Source organism: Pristis pectinata, chromosome 3 (genome assembly GCF_009764475.1).
Source record: "Pristis pectinata isolate sPriPec2 chromosome 3, sPriPec2.1.pri, whole genome shotgun sequence".
NCBI lineage: Eukaryota > Metazoa > Chordata > Chondrichthyes > Rhinopristiformes > Pristidae > Pristis > Pristis pectinata.
This window is the reverse complement of record NC_067407.1, coordinates 55,327,921-55,343,669: the sequence shown is the minus strand read 5'-3', so window position 1 is coordinate 55,343,669 and position 15,749 is coordinate 55,327,921. Positions and strand designations below refer to the sequence as shown.

General features: G+C 37.4%; 1 protein-coding gene across 1 annotated transcript in view; it reads right to left on the bottom strand.

Annotated features, from left to right (window-relative positions):
• Nucleotides 1–204: 204 nt before the first annotated feature.
• uck2a (uridine-cytidine kinase 2a) overlaps nt 205–15,749 on the bottom strand; it is a 28,682-nt gene continuing 13,137 nt past the window's right edge. The window contains exons 4-7 of the mRNA XM_052010995.1: nt 12,638–12,780; nt 9,290–9,387; nt 6,163–6,211; nt 205–2,322 (exon numbers count right to left, since the gene is read on the bottom strand). Coding sequence (XP_051866955.1) covers nt 2,186–2,322; nt 6,163–6,211; nt 9,290–9,387; nt 12,638–12,780 — 427 coding nt within the window. The 3' untranslated portion in view covers nt 205–2,185. The remainder of the gene's footprint in view (nt 2,323–6,162; nt 6,212–9,289; nt 9,388–12,637; nt 12,781–15,749) is intronic.

Here is a 15,749-nt window from a genome sequence, read left to right as displayed (position 1 = left end):
ATGTTTTCCCAAGCTTCATTTGGCAAAAGAATCCAAAACAATTGCTGGTACAATCACTTAAAAACCATATACAATATTTACTCATTTTTCTTTCAAAATACCAAAATGTTTTCTTTGAAATAAGCTTCTTATTGACAACAGAATCTATTAAGTGAAAAGTTAATTTGTTCAGGTTAAAAATAACATTCAATCCTCATTTTCCATAGAAAATTCATATTTTATTCAGGCTTAGTAAGTCATCCCTTCAGTTCTTGACTTTCTATAGTTGTAGACTAACATACAATACATGGGAAAAGTGTGTGGGTGTGAAACAAGAAACAAAATTCAACTTTGCCAGCAACAAAAAAAGTTACCTGCACGTTACAAAAGCAAGAAAGGACCATTTTGGTCAAACAGATCAGGAGGTCAATTAATTTCCTCTTCAAGTTCAACTCTCCTTTACAGTAGTAGCCTGTATAACCAGATGCAGCACAATCTTTTGCTCAGTGGCCAAAACAATTTAATATTTGTCCAACAACAGAAAATTTGTGACAAAATATGATCATACTGGTTCTTGGTAATGAAGGGTTAAAGAATTACAAACCTTCCAGTTGTATGCCTTCACTTCATCCATCAATAGTTGCATTTACAGCAGTAAAGCACTGCTGGCTTTTCCAACTCAGTTAACTCGAAAATACTATGCGTGGCTTGGTAGGGCTAGTATTTAATGCTAACCAATTCCTCCAATCCAAAAAAAACTGAAACTTAACAGAAGAGGTTCAATACAACTCATTGTATAGAATAAACTGAAATTGTAGCTCTGCAGAGAGAAAAAAAATGTGCCGCTTTATCCTGGAACAGGTCACAATTGGCTTTAAAATGGATCAAAGCACGATTTGCATTGCAGTTTTTTTTAAAACAAAACAGTATTTTGCAACAGTCCAGTTAAAAGATCAATTAATTGATTTTGAACAGAATACCAGTATGAAATGAAAAGACAGCTTTAAACATGACAAATAAAATAAGCAAATCAGGATGCAAAACTATTATATTAGAAAAATCAATCAGTATTTAAGAAGAGAAAAAATTGTTTAGGGTGCAACCTTTCATCAGAACTAGGAACAGACAGTAGCAGTGAGTGTATGTAGTGGACAAAAATGACAGACGGTTCACGTGGAAAAGAAAGAATTTTGTACCAGCTTCTTTCTTTCGTAGGCTTAAGAGAACCCACTTTTACCCAGTTTCAATGGAAAATCTACACCCCAAAACTGTAATCTGAAAAGTGCTGTTGGAATTTTCTCATGTTTGGACACAAGGTAGTTAACAGAAAAGGAAAAGCAAACATTGAAGAGTAGGGCAAGTGGGAAAAGTCTTAAGTGTTTAAAAGACAAAGACTACTATCAGGATATTTAACAAAATTCCAAGTTTTTAAATAAAAAGAAAATACATTTTACAATAAGGGGAAGGGATGAATGTGGCCTGGCAGGCTGAGGAGGGAGAAAGTGAAGGAACTCCAAGACTTTCCCCAGAAGTGTTGTTCTAGAGTAGCATTTTAATATATTGAGCGTAGTGCCATCTGAACTCACTAAAAAGAATTCCAATATTCTCCCCATTTTCATGTTGTATTCATGCAAGTTCTACAAGTGTAAACATCATGGGGACAGAGAGATTACGATGTCCAATCTCCATCTTTGTTCAGAAGTACCTATAATTTATGTAAAAAAATCATCCCACTGGCACATCAGGTTAGAAGATAAAGCCATTCAGTGCAATGAAGTACAGTATTTAAATATTGCTGCACAGGCAGTAATACCTAGCATTATATGTAACATTGAACATTGTTCCCAATGCATTTCTCAAATCAAAGCTAAACTACAAAGGGACAAGGTTTGCCTCATTGTATATTTCCAACTAAACACACAAGTGTATTCCTTTGTTGGATTGCATTTCTTTGATAAAAGACAGTTGCTTGAGCATAAACATTTAAGGACTTAAAAGGCAAGATATCACTCTTAAGTTACGCAACAAACAAAAAGAAAACTTAATTGGCAAAATTAAATACTTAAGGAAGAATTCCATTTTGGTGCCAAAAGTGAATTTTGTTTTGAACCATGTTTTAAGACCTTGGCAGCTTTCCCTTTTCCATAGAGTAAATGGTAAGTCAATGCTAAACTTCATTGCAAGATTTCCTCTCCTCAGCCTTTGGTCAGTGTGGTCTGCTATTGGAATCCGAAGGCTCTCTCTTGCATGAAGTACTGTAGCCATTCAAACAGCCATTTTGACGCTTGCTCAGTCCACCATTGAGAAGGTCTTGGATGTGTTGCACTATCAAATTTATGGCAACTGGCAGGAAGAGGGACAAGAATTGTTTAAGCAGACAGAATTAAATTGGAATACATGTGACTATATTAAGCAGCCTTTCAAGATACAAGGACAGGCAATCAATTCTTCTGCTGGCACTCCCCAGTCCCACAGATTCATCTTGCCACCTAAACTTTAAATAGATAATTTTTTTTTTAAAAAAAGAGATGCAAATCCGAAAACTATGTTTTACCAGTTCAGGATCAGTGGCTAAATTGCTGTTGATCCCTGCAGTGAGAGGTTGGAGAAGGCTAGTACTTACTTTGGGTCTATGAAAACGTAGCATCAGCAACCATGTAATGAAAGTCAAATCACACGAACAGGTAATACAAGCAATCATTTTCTCAGATTCTAACATGGTTTATTCAGAAACGTTTCCATCCAGGATGCAGTATTTGTATTCAATAAACTGTGGAATTCCTATCCAGGTAGACTCAAGGTTATAGCTCAGTCTACTGAGTTACCCTGAGCACTGTGTCGATTTCACTGCACGTAACAAGGCCGAAATAAGTTCTTATTAATTTACTGATTAGCTCAAAACATCAAAAATTATTCCCATACTGTACACAAAAGAGGGAAGGCAACTGAAAGAGACCAACAGCTACACCTGTATCTCATCTCAACAAAAATCCAGAGAATGGACCAAAAACTACTGGTGGTCCTAAACAACATTATTCTGGTAGTAGTATAGAGTTAAACCATTCAGTACATGACAAATTCCTCTTTTGTGTCCTACTCATTTCTCAACATTCACTCTTAGATTGATTTTTGAGTTGAGAACAAGTTAGGGATCTAATGATTCTACCAGATTTGTTTTTGAACAGCAATGTCCAAAATCCTAAGAACAGATGCAGTGCTTTCAAAGTTTAGTGTCCTTCCATTGTTAACAGATATCTGCTTCATTCATAATAGAGAGCACTTAGGTCAATGATAACAGAAAGTAAACTGTGTACAAGCTTTAAATGCATGTGCTGGATGTACACCAAGTTGTTTCCCTAAATGTAATTCACAATTTGGAATGAACCACAATTGCACCGTGGGTACAGTTTTAGCTCAAGATTGTACAAAATGGATCCCTCCCAAGAGAGATGCAACCATTCCAGGTATACTCAGACATGGACTGAGAGGTGAATTCTAGTTCATAGGTTTTCAAAGGGGGCACTTGGTTTGTCAGGGGGATCAGAGCTACGGATTCTTCTATTCATGTTAGAATTTGAAAATTTATTCAGAAAAAAACCATACAGTATTCAAAAAAATTTGCAATCTGCAAATGTATTTCCTGTTTTTCTCTTTTATATTTCAATGTCAGTTTATTGTCATATGTGCAAGTACATGTATGCACAGATGGAAAGAAAAACTTGCTTGCAGCAGCATCACAGGCACATAGCATCATAAGCAGCATTCACAAGAAAAACAAATTAAACATAAAAATTGTGTATAATTCATCTTTAATTTATGTTTTTCTTGTGAATACTGCTTATACGATGCTATGCGCCTGTGATGTTGCTGCAAGCGAGTGTTTTATGTACGTGTATGCACAGGGATAATATTACAATAAACTTGACTTTGACTTTGGAGAACAAAAGAGAAAAACAGAAAATACATTTGCAGGGGATCACTGAAATGCATTAAGATGCTTCAAGTAGATTTCAAGAACTGTACCATGATTGCTTTCCCAATCATAAATCACTAAAAACCCATCTCAGAGAGTCAGAGTTATACAGCACAGAAACAAGTCCTTCAGCCCAGCTTGTCCATGCCAACCAAGCTGCCTTCCTGTGCTAGTCCTATTTATCTGCATTTGACCCTTATCCCTAGTTAAAGTTCATTGTCATGGGCATACATACTCAGAGTATCAATGCCATGAAAATTAGTTTTTTGCAGCAGCAGAGCACATTACAATTCTGACAAAGACAATTTAACAAAAATTATACACAACTCAAGCAACACAATAAACAAAAAAATAACACAACCACATTAGTGCTAAACCTACTACACCTCTCCTATCCATGTAGCTGATTAAATATCTTTTAAATGTTGTAACTGCATCCACTTCTAATGCTTCCTCTGGCAGCTTGTTCCGCATACACACCACCCCTCAGGTCCTGTTTAAATTGTTCCCTTCTGGCCTTAAATCTATGCCCTCTAGTTTTAGACTCCCCTATCCTGGGTAAAAGGCTGTGACCATTCACCTTATCTATGGCCCTCCTGATTATATATACCTCTAAGATTACCCCTCAACCTTCCATGCTCCAGGGAAAATGGTCCCGACCTGTCCAGTCTCTCCTTGTAACTCAAACCCTCCAATCCCATAGTATCCTTTGAATTTTTTCTACACTCTTTCCAGCTTAATGACATCCTTCCTATAGCTCAGTGACCAGAACTGCACACAATGCAGTCTCACCAATGTTTTGTACAGTTATAACATGACATCCTAACTCCTATACTCAATGCCCTGACTGATGAAGGCAAACGTGCCAAACACCTTCTTCACCACTCTACCCACGTTGCCACTTCAGGGAGCAATGTACTTGTTCCTCAATATAACATTTCTAAACCTATTCCTTTATTGTGAAAATGTTATATTTTTACCTACAGAACAACCCCATAATAGGCCCATGTATAAAATGAATGATATCCTTCTGTGGTAGGACATCCAGGTCTCTCAATTCCCTGATCACATTTTACTGGAGCCAATTAAATGCACACAGACAGGAGATGCAGGTCCGTTCTTTAACATGTCTAATTTCAGAAGTTTATCATCTCATTACCATAGATACCTTTATTCAACAACACTGCTTCCAAAATGAATTAGTTGAAGTATCAAATCAGACTCAAGTTATTTGTCAGAAGCAGTTACAACTGTTGCTGCTGCAGAACTCTTGAAGCAGCACAGGGACTAATCCCCTACCCAAACAGGGGTTTGCCAGCTACCTTTCTTTTCAAAATAAAATGGCTGCAGTTGGGGCAATGGACTCAACCATCCAGGGCAGGCCAGTGAAACTTTTTTTGTTGCATTGCTGGTCTATACAAACTTGCTCCATCCTGAAGAGCTTGGCAGATGAAAGAGCTGCAAATGCAACAGAATCCGCTGCTCTCTGTGCAGAAGTTGTTAGGCTACAATTGTACTTGCAGTTTTCAGGATTAAGATTAGGACTGGCAATGACAAGGACTAGTAGAAGGATGTCTACTCCAATTATCCTGATAGAGTAGATAGCTGATGAAAAGTTCAAGTTGAACCAAAGTATGAATGTGTCACATCTTTCAGGTCAGATGTTAAAATTAACATGAAGTTATCCCCTTAACCAAGTTGTCAGAACAGAAGGCATCAGCTTCAGAGCATAGGTTCTAATAAATATACTTTTTGCACATTGGCCTCAAGGGTATTAAAGTTTAACATTTAATTCCATAAAATTGCAAAAAGAATTCATTTAACATTGTAAAAATCCGTTATTTCAGATTTCTGACAATAGATCACTTATTGGACCCGATTTGGAGAGAGGCTATCGGGGCATGAAATAGTTCTACGAAGTAACCTAAAAATTGGGTTAGCCTGGTTACCATCCTTCTATCATTATTAATAATAGTCTAAGACTTTGTCAAGAGAGTTCTCCTATGATGCAGTTGACTATACAAGGTAAGAAGTTTAAGAGAGCCCTCTGCAGTCCAGGTGGTAAGTCAAAGTAGATGTGCATCAGGGGAAACGAAAGCCCTTAATGCCAGTTGGCCAATCTCTTCCAATGGCTATCTATAAGCCACAGCAGGGAGGGGAGAGGAATTGTTGAAAAACTTTTAAAAAAAAACCACAAAGACATTTCATACCCAAGTTTTCTGCTCCTCTTGGAATGATGACATCTGCGTACTTTTTGGTCTGTTTGAAGAAGTAAATTTGCTGCATCAGATAAATGATGACTATTTAACAAATGATGTGCATGCACAATAATGGATGAAGCAAACAAGAGATGAGCCAGGGTCATTGTTATTAAGCTAAGACCATACACGAGAAACTAGTAAGACAGACATGCAGCTTTATCCTTACAATCTTGCATGATTTTTTACTTCCCAATGAAGCAACTTATCAAATGATACAATACACCATTTGCCATTCTATTTCCCTAGTACATTCTAAATAGAGGCTTACTGTGACTATACTTGGGTATGTACAATGTAAATAAATATCTTTAAAAATTTCTTCAGCAATCATTTATAAAGTGATCTGATATTTTTTTTTAAAAGTACTGCATCAACTATAACATTTACGTTTAATGTTGCTTGACACCAAAGCATCTTTAAATAAAATTGTCATAATAAAGCTTGTACATCATTTTCCATTTCACAATAACATAGAATTTACAGCACAGAAACAAGCCATTCTGTTCAATTAGTCTATTCCAGCATTTTGCTTCATACAAGCCACTTCTCTCTATACATGCTAACCCTATTAGCATATTCCTTGCATTTAGCGGTTTTACCTGAAATACCATCAAGCTCCTTGTATCTGCTTTGCTATTCAATAAGATCATGGTAATCAGTTTCTCAGCACATTCTTGCATTGCCCCCATATTCCCAGATTCCCTTAATATCCGAAAATCTATTGATCTTGGTCTTGAATTTACTCAGCGACCTAGCCTACACGGCCCTCTTGGTAGATAATTCCAAAGATTCACCACCTTCTGGGTGAAGAAATTTCTCCTCACTTGTCTAGAATATTTACCTTGAGACATTGGTTCTGAACAGCCCAGGCTGGAGAAACATCAACGTCCCATTACCTATCAAACCCTTTAAGAATTTTGAACATCTCAATGAGGTCAGCTCACATTCTTCTAAACTTAAGATTCCCTTCCTTTATCAATCCCTCTGTTCTCCTTCACTAAATTCTGAAATCTTCCCAATCTTTAGGCCTGTTGCTTTTTGGCAACATTATTAGTCTTTTCTTTTGACCTAGTACATTTTAAACTTCATAGCCATGGCTGGACCACATTTCGATTTATTTTGCCCTTAAAAAGAGGGATATATAACGTGTAAGCTACGTATTAATTCTCCAAAACTTAACCATAACTTGTTTACCACCATACCTTTTTATGTAGCTTGTCAATTTACAATAACTAACTGATGCCTCAGAGTTTTGTAGTTTGCCTTGCCTAGATTTCGGAGTCTAGTTTCAGTTTGAACCAAATCACCTTAAAATCTTTACATAAAATTCTATCATATTATGATCACACTTTCTTAAGTGACGCTCAATCAGATCAACCCTTTCTCATTACACAATATTAGATCACAAATATCTTGCTCCTTTGTCATTTCCTCAATACATCAATTTAGGCAACCACCTTCATACATTGCATGAATTCATCCACCACATGACTTATGGTAGACTTGGTTTGCCCAGTCTCCATGTAGATTAAAGTCCCGGTGATTATTATTTTACCCCTGTTACACATAGCTGTCATTTCTTACATATTCTGCATCCTACATTACCATTTTTGTTTAAGGGCATTTATACACAATTCTACCCTTTGCTTTTTAACTCCTTCCAAATGAGTTCTACTTGATTTTTGACACCAAGATGCTTTCCTTCTATTGCCTTTAGTCCCTTCTATAAAACTGGGACTACCCCACCTCTTTTTCCATTTTGCCTACCTCTTCTAAAAGTATCCTGGAATATTTAATTCCCAAACTGGGTCACTTTGCAACCTTGTCTCCGTAATAGTCAAGAAAACATATTAGATATTCCTGTGAAGAATGGGCACTGTCTGAGGCAGTCAGCATACCTTGAACAAGGTTAATAAGGTAAATGTTTCAAGTAAAATTACCAAAAAAAAGATTTCTGTAGTTTATAATTTAAAGATGAGAAAGCAGGTTTACCTGACATTTGTGAAAGTATTTCTGCAGTGGAAATTTAAGAAAGGCAGAAAGCCTTTGGATCCAATAACTACAAGATTTGAAACTGCTTGGATGAATGAAAATCAACTAAAGGCAGGGACAGTTTACATGATTCACGATTGATATTGAAAAAAAAAATCGCATGGTGGCACCAAGCCCTGTGGCCAAACAGCATTAAGAAAATGGCTTTCAAGACCAAGTCATCCCTGGGGCAGGAAATGTACAGAATAAATGGGTGTTCATTTTTGTAAAAGAAAAATAAAAAGAGGATTACACTAACAAAACAGTCAGTTCAAGTCTGCCCTAACAAAGATAAAGTTATGGAAATCTCTCAAGGACACCAAATTTTAAAATACAGGTTACTTTAACCTTGCACCAAAAATAATACGAGAATCCGTGTCTGCATTAGTGTACTGAATTCTAGGAACTCGTCCTTTTTGATCAAGGTTTAATAAAGTAGAAGCAAACAGGATTCCAAATCCTGGGGAAGCAAATTTTAAAAACTGAGAAATGAAGGGATGTTATAAGTAAATTTGTGTCTATGGTAATGGAATGAAAGGCTTCTTCCCAGCCTCTCTCCCAGGAGGGTAGTTATAGGACAGATGCCAACAGACTAATTCCTCTCTGTAATAACATAATTGATCCAGCATTCTCAGATAATTGAGTCATGAATGCATCTCAGAATTGGTCATAGTTGAATTGATATTTTTGTTAAAATTAAGGAATGAGATGAGAAAATTTTTCTTCACCCAGAAGGTTACGAATCTTTGGAATTCTCTGTTTAAGAGGAGGATTACTTATTGAGTACATTCATAATAGATAAATAGGCTTTTGGATATCAAGGGAGTCAAGAGGTATGGTGTTAGTAGAAGTCTCGAGGTAAAAGATCAGCCATTACCTAGTGATTAGTGAAGCAGGCATGAGAAGCTGAATGGCCTGCCCTTGTTCCTATTTCTTATGATTGTATGTTCTAAAGTACCTTAAATGTACTAGTTGCCCAAGTAAATTCATATATCTATTTCATTTTATCTAATTTCTAAAATGATTATACAATCATTATACTTACTGGGAGGCAGAATTCTTCAAAAGCTGGCTTGACAAATGTTATGTACTGTGTTAAAACTTGTTCTAGGTCCCGTTGCCTTTCACTTATGTCTCTTAATACTGAAAACAAGCAGCAGGAGGTACAAAGAGAACATTCAGAAATAATACAAAAATAATTTCTTCTTACTTTTAGTTAACCTATAGTTCTACCTATAGTTCTCATCCCATATTACTTTCTAAAAAATGAAAATGTCTCCAAATATTTCATTATTTGCCATCCAAGATCAAATGTGCTTCACTGAAAATACTGCATGCACCTCCAGTAAAAATGCACAAATCCACCATGCTACAGATTTTAAAGAAATTAAGTGCCTAACCTTAGTCTGTTCACTACATAAAATGCTATAGAGAGTGAGAGGTGACATTGGGGAAAACAAACTTTTATGCATCCAAATCATAGAAGCCCAGAATTAAAGGTTGGGTGGTAACAGAAGGAACGTGGAAGAGGTGCTGATAGCTCTGCTGTGTTGCATCTCAGTTTTCTGCTTCTTTAATGTTGTTAAGTTGCACGTGGATATCCAAGACCTTGAATAAATAGCATTTATTCAATTTTCACAGCTCATGCTGGAGCCAGTAGAGTGATGAGAACAAAGTTCAACATAAATGCCAATGATGGAATATCACTTAAAAACACTTATTCGAACAAAATATTTTCATGCCTACAGAAACAAAACAACAGTTGCTCAAAGATTAGACTGTCAAATCTTTACAAGAAAAAGCAGGAAAACATTAAAATACTAGAGAAGAATCAATGCAGTCAGTTAAGCAACTCCCAAGTAATCTCCGAAAATATCAGAGCTCATGCCTCGAAGCTGAATACAAATATAAACTTTCACCTAAAGGGAGTCCAACTCACGCATGCAACTTAAAACATGGATTTTAACGTACTTTGCAACCTATTAAGCCAAGAAAACAATGGTTCTCAGCATCCACAATGCTCTCCTTTTTTGCATCTTTCATTCTTTATTTTGCTCATGGTAGTTTCAGCTGCAGTAGTCTTCCTGTTCTCATCTTTACAAATAAGCCAGAGTTCAAGTGGACCAATACTAAAGTAGATTTCAAAGTCCTGTAAAGGGGTTTTGTTTTATAGCTGCCAAAATTGGTGTACAGAACCCTGATAGGCGATAGTGTTGCAAAATATGTCACCAGCTGGATCCTGCAGACCACTTCCTTTAGATGATGCATTGGAAGCTACTAGTTGTCAGACCAAATATTGAAGGTCCTTTCACAAGGAAATGACAATGATCATCCACCTAATATGGTTTACCATGCAACCTCAAACTAAGTTAGAGGAAACTGGCATAACATCAGGGAGTGTGGTTCAGGAAAATTAGTAAAGTCGAGTTAAGTGTTTTTAAAATAAAACAAAAGGAGCCATTTGGAAGAAAAATGCATACAGTCCTGCAGAACTTCTCATTTTTAAAATGTAATATCATGGCTGTTTTCCCTCATACCCACCTATTTCCCATCCCCTTCACCCCCATCTATTTTCTTTCTTTAAAACCTCCAGCCCCACGTATTGATCATTTACTCAGTGGTAAACTACTCAGCAAGTTCAGTTACAGCCATGACATTTACTAAAGAACTAATATGGCAACTTCTCAGGAAAACAGATTGATACTTACTTTAATAGGACTTGATCACATTGAACAAGTTTCCTTAAAATATAAAATCTTATCTATCTTGTCATAGTCCAGGTTGAATTAAATTTCTGCTGTGGGAACCAATGGGTGCCAAGTTGATTTCCTTTTCTAACTGGCACCTTAATTCACCCCTGTGGACATACTCAAATCAACACAGCAATCTATATTTTAAATAGTTCATGAAAGGACCACAACTGGTCCTGAACTAAAATACAAATCAGGCAGAAACCAGCAAGTGTTTTTCCTGGAGGAATCCAAATCCAGACTCATGGTATCTAGCTGTGAGATGTACACACTGCTGGACTTCATCAAGGACAGCGTCAGCTTTCATTGAGCCCTAACACACGAAATACTGCTCCAGTCGAGTAATAAATGGAACAACAACAAAAAAAATTCTCAAAGTGGGTAATAAATGTAGTTTAGTAGCAGATTTAATTTACTTAACAACAATAGAAATTCTGCACAGTTTTACTGCAACAAAATACAGAAAACAATATTTCCAAAGGAAAGATACATCACTGGGTTCCAACTTTAGCATCCACACAAGTTCATCCCATGTTGCTTCTATTCTGTGTTATGTTAGTCACTGTCATCTGTGGCAGAAACATAATTGGCCTCACCAAGAACCAGTGGTCAAATGCTCATTTGGAAGCTACCGCCTACAGGTATTACTAAGCAAAATATTATCTACCCCCTTGAAAGCGATACCACATGTTTGAATTGAGCAAGAATTTAAAAACAATGTTCATCTCAGGAAGAAGAAAAGATACAGATTAAAAATGTTTTTATTCAGAAACCAAAAAGGGAATAATTTCTCTAAGTGTACTCGTCATACCACTAGTGCCTACTGTATATAGGAAACTAATATTGCCTATATTAGTTGGCTAATGCCAAGAATACAAAAAAATCTTCTTCATTCAATTAATCTGTTGATCCACAAATCAAATGGTGATGTGCCCTAGCTTACTCTTCAGGTGATATATGTGTGCGTGTGTATATATATATATAAATATAAATATAAATAAAAAAGTCAGATTCTCTAATTAATATTTCAGGACAATTTTAACTGATGGCATTAAAACATTAACTGGAAAAGCCTCTCAAATGATGAAACTTACAACCACGAGTCACTTTCACAATTTGGGTGTGTCTTCTTGCTTTTGGTAGAATGGCAGGGACCCCTGTGGAGAGCTCACTACAACCATAACCTCTGTTGTATCTTTATGGATCCTAGGGGCAAATGAAGCAGACCCATTTCACAAGTAACGTTTTTTTTCCCCCCCGTGGCACAGGTGAGACTATTCCATATTGGGGCCCGATCCATAATTTCTGACGCCAGTCCAATACTCCTGAACTTTGTCCACCTATCAAGAAAGGTAGGCAGCAAAGTAGAACTTTTGAATGTGCCAAGTCAAAGATGGCCAAGGGTCCAAACTGAGTGGAGTCCAGATGGTGGATTCAGACAGCCTGCCACTCTCTCTTCCAGAGTCTTGCTCACACGTGGGTGGCCATGGACTGTCTACAGATACACTTGGTTCCTGAAAGGACAAGTTATCAATTGTGCCTCTCTGAAAAGGGATCAACTTTGAGCTTTTTAGTATGGGAAGTTAGTTATGCAGACATCATAAAAACAAACCACCACATCATAGTTTCTACCTGCCCTGTACCTCTGCGTGACAGTCTGGTGTCTGCGTCTGTGTCCACAAACAGTTTCATCTGAAACATGTCCCGGATATCCTGCACGTAAAAGGCCAAGATACCTTCAAATAGCACCACATCTGCTGGGTAGACTGTCACTGTCTCAGATTTTCTGGAAAGGAAACAAATAAGTAAATAGTAGCAACATGCCATTCATTGGCAATGGAAATTGGCAAGTGCTAACAAGGACTATTCCATCACTACCACAGATCTCAGACACTGAATGCAAGTTTCTATCAATTGATAGAAGGTGCATTTTAAGTCTCTCCCTTATCTTGCACCCGCACCCCCCCCCCTTGCATTCCATGCTATAAAACTCACTCAAACCTTTCATTTATGTCTGTGCCAACTTCCTTCTTGGTTGTAATTCAGAGCACAAACTGTATTAATTTTCAATTACTGAACTACCTTGGCTTTCTACTTAATGTTGCCCAGAAAAAGTTTTTTTTTCCCTGGAATTTCTTTCCTACTCATAATCCAATGTGTCTTCCAATGGAGATGGCAACATCACTCAAACCCAATACATGGCTAAAAGGTTTGAGTGACGTTACAACAAGCCCAGCAACCTGATGATGGATTTTCTATTGCTATTAATGATACAAGTCAGTTTTACACAGACATTCATGCCATAAAAGTGCCTCCGAACATCATAAATTGAAAAATTTCACACTAAAATTTGGCTCATTGCAACGGTCTATACAAAGAGGAAAAATAACCATAACTTCCTTAAGCACAGAAGGTAAAAGACACAATCCAATTCAATTCACTTTAAAAGAAACTAACACTACCAAAGTCAACATTTGTTAAATTCTGAACAGAAAATTCTGATCACAGTGACCCAAATTGGTGGTTCTCTGAAAATTCTATTCCAGCTATTCAAAAACAAAAACTAAAATGCAGCAAAATCTACCCCAAAGGAAAAAGGCTAAATTTATGATAAATGTAGTGAAAAACTGCCAAAACCCAAATCCAAAATCTAAACCCAGATGGAAGAAGAAACTGGGCAAGGAAAGATAAAGTTAAGGGACAAAAAACAGTAAAGTTGAAGACTGTAAAATAGGTTGTATTTGTACAAGCTCATGAACTGGTTTGCTTTTGTCAGAAACAAGTTAATAAAACTTCCTTGCTTTGTCCAAGATGCTAGGCATCTCGCGTAATCACTGGAAATTGATTCTGGCTATTTTAGGATAGTATTTAAATAAGTTATAGCTTCATATAGCACAGAAACAGGTCTTCGGCCCAACATGTCTATGCTGTCCTTGCACCTCTCTACACGAGTTCCACGTATGTGCATCAATTTGTGCTTCACCCTGCAGCGTCTGCACCCTTTTCACATTTCTCGGTCCACTTCCTAATTACTCTGCGGCTGATTACTGTCATGCATTCCTTGCTTAGTTGCCCTTTCACTCTGTCCATCCTTATTCCCCAGTTCACCCTACACAGTCTGCTAGGACAACGCTCTTTCAGGTCGGCTTGAACTCCACCCTGCCTTCTCCCTTTCACATCCGCTAGAGCTCCAGCCTACCAGGTCCGCTCCCAGTTGGCCATTTCCACTATGGAGCATCCTCCTACTCTGGGTACACTGGCTCATCAGCCTGAACCTCTTGAAACTGGGATTAAACTTATCAAGTGGCATTATTAGTCATTTCAAATGGGATAAGCCCAACCCCAAAACAAACCTTCACCTGGGTTGCGTAGAATACAGCAGATGAACACACTGAGGAGCTTGGGGAAAAAATTAAAGTCTACTCATGCCCAGCATTTGAGACAATGCCTGTTTGGAGGGAACCAAACCTAACAAACAGGAACACATGCTGTACATTCAACCAACTAGAAAAAGAAAATGTGTGCTATTTTTAAACACCTTCAGGGCATGCACTGGATAAGCTAGTACAATCATTCACATTTGTTAAACTTTTTATCTGGACACATCATTGAATTTCTGCATAATATCTCATTACTTTGATTTCATCAGGCAAAAACAACTTGCATTTTTATAGCATCTTGAATGCAGCAAAGTGTCCTAAGGGGCTTTGAAGGAACTTTTGGACAGATTTAACAATGAGGCATGAGGACACATTAGAAGAATTGACTAAGATCTTGGTCAAAGTGATGGGTTTAGGGAGCATCTTCAAAGTGGGGTAGCAAGCTTTAGGGAAGGAATTGGAGTTTTGATCATGACAGCTGACAACATGATCAGCAACAGTAGAAAGACAGGAGAGTGGGATGCGGAGGGTGGACGTAGAAATCAAATTGGATGAATGGGGAATGTAGCAGAGTGTGGAAGGTTTAGAGGGCTGTTGAAGGGGATGGACAAAGCTACTTAGTTTGAGCTTAGGTTTATAAGGATGAAAAGCTGTCAAAGAGCATGGGAATAGCAAGTACAGAGGTAACAAAGATATGGATTAGGATTTCATAAGCAAATGGCATGGAAGATGCAAGATGGACTGAATGGAGTCATAGAATGAATGGAGATCCATATGAAAAATATATAGTTTTAATGATTGGAAAAAAATACAGGACTGGTAGCTCAACTCAGATCAAACAAAATTGTGAACAATCTCCTTCAATTGTCCAAGGTCCGAGTTTTTGACTGTGCAATAGAGTTTACCGTGGCACTACACAATCTGGGGATACCATAATCTGTCTCATCACCAACTAACTATGGAATCTTGCTAAAAATACCAGAGAACCACAATGTAAAATTATTGTCATGAAACATGTAAATATGCAAAAGAAAAAACTCAAACAGGAAACAATTGCTCCATTTCGAACTACATTGTAGAACCACATTTTAGTAGCATCTTGCAGTCAGAAGGTTGCGGGTTCAAGATCAACACAGTCTAAAATCCATAATCTTCAGTGCACTGCTGAAGAAATACTGCAGCAAGATGCAGTTTTGAATGTGACATTAAATCAGCACAAGCAAACATTAATAATTTCACAAAACTATCCAAAAGGGAGGGCAATTGTCCTAGTACCTTGACCAACATTAAGAACACAAGAAATAGGAGCAAGCCATCTGGCTAGTGGAGCCTGCTCCACCATTCAATAAGATCATGACTGATCTGGCAGTTGACT